At 29.5% G+C, this 9,981-nt stretch overlaps 1 protein-coding gene across 1 annotated transcript in view; it reads right to left on the bottom strand.

The window, feature by feature from the left end:
* LOC105109291 (uncharacterized) overlaps nucleotides 1-1,134 on the bottom strand; it is a 2,531-nt gene extending 1,397 nt beyond the window's left edge. Inside the window, exons 1-2 of the mRNA XM_011003941.1 lie at nucleotides 598-1,134; nucleotides 15-102 (exon numbers count right to left, since the gene is read on the bottom strand). Coding sequence (XP_011002243.1) covers nucleotides 15-102; nucleotides 598-969 — 460 coding nt within the window. The 5' untranslated portion in view covers nucleotides 970-1,134. The remainder of the gene's footprint in view (nucleotides 1-14; nucleotides 103-597) is intronic.
* Between the last annotated feature and the right edge of the window lie 8,847 nt (nucleotides 1,135-9,981).

Raw genomic sequence — 9,981 nt, 5'->3', positions numbered from 1 at the left:
TCCATCGACAAAACCCGCTCTTTGTTCACTTTCTGAGCCAAACCATACTGAATATATTGGTTTGCCAGAGTAGCCACGAAGTTCTGCCATCTTTGCCTGTTCCTGTAAAGCAAATGAACACGAAAATTAATAAATCTCTGCTTGAATATTCTCGCATGTAGGCAAAACAAGTGCTTCATGTTAATTTAAGAAATTTGATTGGAATTTCTCTTTAACAAGTGCTTCATGATAAAAAAATTGGGTGGTCTTGTAGCTATGGTGACTTAATAATGTTAGAGCTTGAGATTAATTATGTATATAATCACTTATTTTAAATGGGATTTAGTTCTAGAACAACCGGCTCAAAAGTTCTTCATGTTAGAAATCCTCAAAAAAAGTTCATCTGGGCAGCACCGACAAGGAAGCCTTAAGACATCAAAGATCTATCGGGCCAAGATCTCATTTGCCATGGTTGGGCCACAACTCTCAACATGCATGATTAAAATCTGTTCATATTTTACGGTTTCTATGTTGAAGATAGACCACAGAAAGACAAAACATCCACGGTCGGAAAATTCAACCTTGGTTTCTCTAATGTATGGATAATAACAAACTGACCTTATCGTAAGCCAAACGTGAATTTGGATCAGACAAAAGTGAATAAGCTTCGTTGAGTATAATAGCCATGTCATGTCCTGCTGGCCCTGCTATGTCAGGGTGGCATCTTTTTTGCAAAGTCCGGTAAGCTATTTTTATCTGTGAATGATCGCTTGAGCTATCTATACCTAGAAGATCATAGAGATCAAAGTCTGTGATTGATGAATAAGAAGACGAAGACGAAGACGATGAAGTAGCCCTACATGTCATAGAATAGTTACACGTTTTCCTAGACGACGTCGGAGGGAAGGAAGTGAAGGTTTTTGGGGTTAAGAATTTGGTTATCATTGAAGCAAATGGCGTGTATGAAGAAGGCAGGCAACCAGCAGGCATTTTGTTCTCCTCACACAGAAGATAACAAGTGGTGGGGGGGGAAGGAGGTTGTAGATTTGTAGCTTCTATTGGTTCTTTGGAACTAGATATTTTAGGCAGGAGGTTCACGACATGAGATATTTCTTTAAAAATGATGTCTCGTGCAAAAATTCCATTCACTGAAATAAAAGTGAAAATCCTCCTTTTAAAGGGGACGACGCCTTGTTATTTTTGTTTTCAATAAAATATGTGTTAGATCCTTAATGCAAAAGCTGAAAAGAAAAAAAAAATTAATATTTTGGGAAAAGGATTGAGAAAAAAAAACAAGGGTGTTATACCGCGATTGAATCAAAAAACTTTTGAACCTAAAAAAAAAAATTACTGAGGTCTAGATAATGATGTGGTATTGTTATTAAATCTAATTAAACAGGTTATTTATAAAAATTATTGATTGGTTTTTTATTTAACTTAAATTTTAAATTAAATTGTATGAGTATTGTTTTTATGTAATTTAATCAATTTAATAAGTTTAAAGAATAAAATAATTTTTTTATATTGAGATGATAATATATTAGATCTATCTGAACTTTGAGGCTTAATTTTCTAAACCCACAACTCGGATTATGGAGTAGTTCTTTTAATTTTTTTTTACTTAATAATATGATAAAAAAAATAGATATTCGTAAAATTAAGCATCAATCAAACATCAAAATATTTATTTGAAACTGTGATAACTTTATAGAAAATAAAAAACAAAAAAAAAATTATAAACACTAATTCAAAATCACTCACATATTGAAGAATAAGATAAAAATAAAGCGCCAAAAAGGATTCAATTACAAGAAAAAAAATTAGAAGATGAAATTAAAAAATAGAAAACTATTTGATTTTATTATTAAACTCTATCCAATAGGTTAACCTTGAAACTATTGAATTTAATTTTTTGTTTAACTCGAGTTTAAAATTAACCCACATAAGAGTTGATTTTAAATGACCTAGTTGACTTGGTAGGTCTAAAAGTTATCTGGACAATATGTAAAGACATGGTTTAACTTTAAAATAATTTTAATATAATATTTATTTTTTTATAATATTGAGATAATGACGTATTAAATTATTTCAGATTTCACAACTTAACTCGCGGAACCTCCAACTACAACCTAGATTATGCACTCTGCATGGTTTAAAAAATTTAATTTTTAATTATTTTTTATTTAATTATATGATAATAAAAATAGAAACTTGTAAAAATTTAGTATCAACTAAATATCAAGATATTTGTTTAAAATTATAATAACTTTATAGAAAATAAATCAAAATAAATTAAAATGATCAATTCAAAATCAATAAAATATTGAAGAATTTTTTTTTTTGAAAATTTGAATTAAAAAAAAAGTTATTTAAAAGAAAAAACGAAGGTGCTTCATTGTTCATGTAAATAATGAAGTAACATAAACTTGTTTAATTATTTTAGTAGAGTAGAGTAACTAGTTTAAATGATGGTACTACATTACAAATTGAATTTTAAAACATATTAATATAAAAAAATATTTGGGGTATAAGAAATTGTTTGATATTATTTTTAAACTTATCCCAATAAATTAACATTGAAACTTTTTAATCCAATTTTTTATGCAATTCGAATTTAAAATTAAATTATATAAAAGTTATTTTGATATGATCCAGTTGACTTGGTTGATTTAAAAAAAAAATTAAATAATTGATAATAAATGTGGTTTGGCTTAAAAAGAAGAAGATGATTTTTCATTAATATTAAAACAATGATATATCAACTTAGGTTTTGTAGTGTAATTAGTCAAATTTATGATTTGGTTGATGGACTATATTGGGTTTAAGAATTTTATTTTTTAAAATTATTTTTTATTTAATCATATGATGAATGTTTGAGAAAATAAGTATAAACTAGGTATTAAATTAAATTTATTTGAGATTACGATAATTTTATAAAAAATAAATAAAAATAATTTTAAAAAATTTAAAATTAGATAAATATTAAAGAATAAAATTTTAAAAAAATAACAAAAAGAAAAAAAAAAAGAAAAAGAAAAAAGAAAAAAGAAAAAAAACCCCACCTCCTTGGCATATACGAACAGAGGTAACGTTAAGAAAGCTAAGTTTTTTAGACGTGCAAGGAAATAGTTGTTGTCACTTTTGTACAAAAGTAAGTTGCAAATTTGTCATCGTCTCCTCGTATCAGGTGGCTTCTATATATATATATATATAATTAATTAATGCTCATTAGGATTTGCTATAAAAGGGTTTTCATCATGCTAAGTCATATGTAATCTCAATTCAATTCAAATTAAAAAAAAAAGAGTAAAAAAAAAAAGAAATAAATATAAAACCCTAAAATTATTTTATGGTTAAAACGAATAGTTAGAGTTATTCATATTTTTTGGGCCTGGATGCACTCACAGCCTCTCTCTTTTACAATGATTAGTTTAAAATACTGGAACATCCTACAGGCATTGACTCTAGAGATTTTTAGCATTGAATCCATTGATTATAGCGAAAATTAATGAGATTGTTATAAAATTAACTTTTCTAGTGTTTGTTTTTGTATTATAATCTGGTTTTTTGTGAGTATTTATTTTAGGGTTACTATTTATTTTTTAAAATGATTTTAAAATTATTTTTATTTGAAAAATTATTGGAATGATATTTTGTAAATATTTGTTTTTTATAATTTTGATATATATATAATATATATATTCTTGAAAAAAGAATATTCCAATTGCTTAGCATTAACATTACTTGAGAGGAGATGAACGGATTTATAAAACATTTAGAATTTTTTTTAATTTTTTAATTATTTTTATATTGTTTATATTATATTTAATATTTATTTATTTGTTATTTTTTATTAGGATAATGTATAGCATAATCAAAATATAACACTTTATATATAAAATGATTTAACGATTTTAAATCTAAATATCATTAACATAATTATTATCTTAGCTTTTTTATAAATACAAGTGATTTTTTTATATAGATCAGTATACATGTTATCCTATAAACATCTACATATTAGTTTTAAGTATCCATCATATCTATTAAATATACCTATTTCAACAACTCTAATTAATATTTATTCTTAATATAACATTAAATAAGAACATTTAAAAATAATGTTTTCATGCAATAAGAATTTCAGAATTATAAAAACTTCATAATTTTTTTTGTAAAATATTTTTGTGCTAGAGAGTTTATCTTTATTTTAGATTTATTAATAAAATATTTGATAAATACAAAAAATAAATAAATTTTTATTAATAAATTAAATATATTCATATGTATAATATTGTTTTAACATCTAATTAACCCATTAACTACTAACTACGCGTCATATACACACTAACAACAATTACAACAATTAAGAATCTGCGTGGCCAGTTTGGGTTTCTCAAAGTATGGTGATGAACAAGGATAATCATGTAAAGCTTCCCAAGTTCTTCAAAACACACTCGAGGAATCAGGACAGGCATTTTATATCAATGACTAGCCATTGGGAAAGGTAAAACTTCTTAACATTTACAGAGTTTATAAAACATTAAAAAATATTTAGTTTTTGGAATGATTCTCCCCAAGTTTTTATATTTCTTTGCAAAACGGCGACCATCTACCATAATTATTTGGAATAACAAGCATGGAGATTCAAAGACATGCATGATTCTGGTAATGACTAGCAACGCTCATGGTATAGTAGTCTCCTTTATTCGTAGGAAAATACCATTTGCTCTATGAGAAGCAATCTCTAATAATTGTAAAATGGGGAGATCAGAACTCAGAAGTGTGGAATGAGCTCGGCACACTCCTGTGGCTTCTTCAATCCAGGGAAAACCATCTTTGTTCCCGGGATGTTCTGCAGAAACAAATATCATTTGGGTCAGCAGTGCAGTGCACAGATGCAGGTGTATTTTTGAAATAGTATGTTTTTAATTGGAATTACTGTTGCTTTTACTTATTTTTTATGATTTAAATTTCATTTGGAATTTAAATCAATATCCTTAAAAGAATTTTAAACACATAAATTGATTTAACGCTTGAAAACTGAATTCAATTCCAACTTCTTCATGAACCTAGACACTGGCTTGATGGATTAGGAAATTCAGCAACCTGAACTTTTTGTGGCTTTGGAACCAATCAGATTTCAGTCGCACCATAAATTTTCATCCCAGAAAAGCCAGCACATGTGGCCAGATAATTAGTTAATAATACAAGTTTTTTGATCATATAAAGCTCCCTTGAGAGTTCGACTGGCCCAGATTCTTAATAGTACTAAAAATGTAATATAGAATGATCACCCAGGTGGGAACTTGTACCTCTCAGCTGTCATCTAGAAAGAATACCTCTGTGGTCAAGCCAATGAGCCAGTTAGCGTAGGACTACAAAAACTGGCAGCAGCAACGCATCTAACATCATCTGTGCAGTGCCAGTAAGCGTTGCTTAATCCCAAGCATATTGGGAAGCAGCAGCAAAATTTGCATTTTCTCTCGGGAATCACAACTATAGGTTTTGAGTTCACAGATAAAAAATGAAATCTATTCCACAGTATTCATTAGATTGACAGTAGACAGTAAAAAACTGTTGACTAAATAAGCTGCTTACTGCTGCTTGGACCAATCTCTGCAATGTCAAAGCGGACTTTGGATCAGATGCGATACCCTAACATTGACCCAGGCTGTCGCTGCGGTAGGTCAAGAACTACGGTGACTGCTTCCAATGCTTTGTGCTTCCCATCATGACCACGACCACCACCACCACCAAAAGACATGTCTAGAAAATAAACAGACATAAAGCCCATTTGACTCATTGTTTGTGGTAGCGTTTTTATTTAATGATGATTTCATCTTGTTTGGTTACAAAATAAAATGCAATTTTCATTTATGGACCCACCATTAAATGCATTCAAAACTCAATTTTGTAGAATCTATTTTTAAATGCTACGTTTTTACTCTGTATATTTTTGTAGACAGGAGAGGAGATGGAGAAGAGCAAAAATAGAGGGGAAAAAAAAAAGGACCGCCATCCATAAATGGATAGTAGCTCCCTTTCACCACCGGCCTCTATCGTTCCCACCGCCATACTGTTGTTCCCCTTTTCCTTTCCCTTTCCATTCTTCATCGCTGTCTTCTGCATTCTCCACTGTTCTGCAACGTGAATAATGGAGAGTGAATTATTTCACTCTCCACTATTCATGTTGTATATGAACAGTGGAGAGTGACTAGCCTCCAGCATTTTCACTATTCCTCAATCCATAACCGTTATGCTGCTTTTTCTCCTTCTCCTTCTCCTTCTCCTTCTCCTTCATTTGAGCTGCTCTCAACTATTATACAAAGTGAACAATGACTGACCTTTGCGATTCCCACCGTCACGCTGCTCTTCCCTTTCCCTTCCCCCCTTCTCCTTCTCCTTGGGATTCACCAAAAATGCATGTCTAGAAAATGAACAAACATTATCAACAGCCCAAGCAGGTTAACATCAAACAACTTGGAGCCAATTCCTAAGTTAGTAGGCATGAAAAGACCAGAGGCAATGAGAAAAATTCAAAATGAACACATTACACATACAACCCATAAAGAAATGATAAGTACTAGTGAGCTCACAGGTCAAAATGTGGCGGATCTACTTTCCACAATAGTTGCAGCACATCAACATCAAGCTTTCATGGAATCATAATTGTTGAAAAAATTGTTTAAAACACGGTTAATTAGAAATCAAATAAAAAATGAGGTTTATTCACTTTCAGGATCAAAATTTTGTTGGAATTTAATTTACAACATAAAATATTAAATATTAAATATTAACATGATTTAAATAAATTATAGATAAATAAAAAATTAATATAAAAAAACCTTTTGTTTGATATATTTTGGCTATACCCTTCTTGAGGTCTAACTAAACCAATATGCATCACTATTACCCACTATTTTTTTTCAATTTTTTGATCGAAAGGACTTTACCTTCATGATATTTTTTACGGTTCATTCCGTCTATTGTTAAAAGAAAAGAACCGAAGGATTAAAGGCCTCATTTAATGTTATTGATCAGGCAAAATCAATGTTTAAATATGTTGATCAAGGGCTCCTCATTTAAAATTCTCAATAATTTTTAAAATAAAGATAAAATAACTCATCCTTTAGGATGAATTTGGGCAGAACCAAGATAAATACCTCAAAACACCCCTTATAACTCATTGTCAAGGGAACACGTATTGACATGACTAAAAGATTGATGTCTTCTTTCAAGTGCAGGAGTGTCGAAGTAATAAATAACCCGGCAAGACCGGAGTAGAACCACAAGGAGGTAAATTGTACAAATTATAAATAACAATGATACAACAATAATAGTAATAATAACAACAACAACAATAATAGTAATAACAATAACAATAACAATAACAATAACAATAACAATAACAATAAAGAAAAAAAAAGAGAAGAAGAAGAAGAAAATGAGAACTTTGAGATGGAACATTAATGTAACGATTAAACAATGATAATAACAAATATCAAGGTTAGAGGATCCACTAATGGTATGTCAAACAAGTATAATATAAACTCTTATTATTCAATTGGAAACTACACATAAAGGAGGTTCCAATCATATTATAGATTGTTAACATGATTATATTAGTCATCTTATTCGATTAATGCTAATACTTGTAAATCTCATCAAGCATTCATGATTATAACTTATGTTAACAACAAATCAAGTTCCTTTCATAGCTCAGGTGTCGGTTATACCATACATTATGGGCTATGAAAGTGTCAAGCATTTGTTGTACCAAGTGTTATACAACATAAATCAAGATTAGTCATTTAACAAGCAAAGTATGAAAGAGTGAACAAGATAACAAATACAAAACATATTAGTATCAAATATTAAAGTCCATATTAAGTTTACGCTATACTTATTCTTACACCATTAGTGTAACCTTTTCACCTTGACATAATAGACTTAGCTAGACATAATGAAAGAAAGAAAAATAAATAAACAAAATAAGAACATAAATAAGATAAAAGTTAACTAAGTAAATGAAAGGAAATGAAAAGCATAAACTTGATATTAATGAAAATAAAGCATAAACATTACAAAAAATACAAAGAGGGAAAGCAAGAGCATGATCTTGATCTGGAAACCAAGATGCCTAAATACATGGCAAATGCCTCCTTTTATAGGCTAAAATTGAGAACTATTGATTTGATGACTAATTGATAAGTGGGTGACCAACTCTTGACTTGGTGACATCCCTTATTTTCTCTTGTCTGCCCAAAACGTCATTGATAATGTCAAAATTGGAGCCACTTGAAAACATGAAAGTTGTAGGAAATTGTCTCAGCTTTCTTGTGTAAATAATTCAGCTCATTTAGACTTCTATAACTCCAAATATGGGTCAAACACTGAATAATGCTCGGGCTAAAAGACAGATTTGGACTTCTTTGTTGTTGCTACAATTTGGACTTGAAAATGACTTTTTTAGATCTTAGGCTCCATATGAAAGTTGTAGGCCTATGTCTTATCTTTCCATCCATATAAAGTGGACCTAAATCTGAGATCTATAACTCCAAATATGATCTAATTACCGAATAGTATTTTGATTTGGACTACACTAGCATTTCTTTTCTAAGTTTGGCCATCTCTTTGTCCTTTCAATTTCAGTTCTTAAATTCATCAATCAATCATTTCATTTATATGATAGGCCTGCATTTAAAATAACATTTACCATAAATTAAAGGTATCTTATATTATTAGATACGTTATTATAAAACATACTTTAGTTAAGGAGTTATTGATACTTCAAATGCAAAATGATGATTTAAAACCTTGATAAAAATACACTTTTAAGTACTAATCACACCCTGCAACCAGCTTATTACTAGTCCCTAGTAATCAAAGCGCTAAAATAGAAAAACAATTTGCAAATTCCACAAAGCAAAGTATTCATCTTTCAACTTCCATTAATCTATCCAAATAAACAAACTCTCATTAAATTTATATATCTTCTCAATACCTCTTAACAAAATATTAATAAACCTTTCTTTTGTGCTCAATATATCAACACATAATTATGGGGCTTTTTTTGAAGAAAACAAAATTTTTGTTCTAATGTTTAAGGTTAACTTCCTTGGGTTAGAATTATTATGTTTTTTTCTTTTTTTTCTTTTTTTATAATATATATACATATAACTTAGAACACCATGTATCTTTAATCCATATAACGAGCTTTTGGCTAATGACTCCAAGATCAGTTGGTCTTAGGGCATTAGGTGTTAAGACACCCCTATGAGCTTAGTAAGTCAGGTTGTAGATACTGATATGTAGATAGTGCAATGTTTGATTCCCTTAAGCTTTTCTCCTCAACCCATGTAACAAGCGTTGGGCTAATAGCTCCCAAGTCAGTTGACTTTAGGGTATTAGGTGTTAAAACACCCCTTCGGCCTTAATTGCTTAGGTTAGGGAGGCTACGAAACCAAACTTATCTACATTTTTATTATCATCATTTTTTTATTTTTTTTGTGTTTTTATTTTTTAATTATGTACTATCCTTTTTCCCTTAGTTGTTACCTTTAACAAAAGAACATAAATAATGTAATAATCCAAAATGCAACCCATAATCATATGTTAAAGTGTGTGTGTGTGTGTGTAAATTAAGGTTTAAAAATACATGTTAAATGAGTATATGAGCATAATTAAGTGATAGGAATACGAGAGTTTGTAAACCTGAATATCTCAAGAAGTATTATGATAGATTTTATTAAGAATGGTTACTAAGATGCGTCTCAAGAGTCATAAAAAGATCTCATTTACTCTGTCATCATAGTAACAACAATTTTGCACATACTTTATGAAATAGAAAATACAGTTAGTTTTTTTTTTTTAGCTACTACCCTCTCCCCCCAACCAAAACGAGACATTATTCTCAATGTTCTAAGGTAGAAAGATAGAGTATAGAAGATATCACCTGAAATAACGAACACTAACAAAACCTGAAACACACTGAAAAAA

This window comes from Populus euphratica, unplaced genomic scaffold (genome assembly GCF_000495115.2).
Source record: "Populus euphratica unplaced genomic scaffold, PopEup_1.0 scaffold303.1, whole genome shotgun sequence".
Taxonomy (NCBI): domain Eukaryota; kingdom Viridiplantae; phylum Streptophyta; class Magnoliopsida; order Malpighiales; family Salicaceae; genus Populus; species Populus euphratica.
This window is presented reverse-complemented; position numbering and strand designations above follow the sequence as displayed.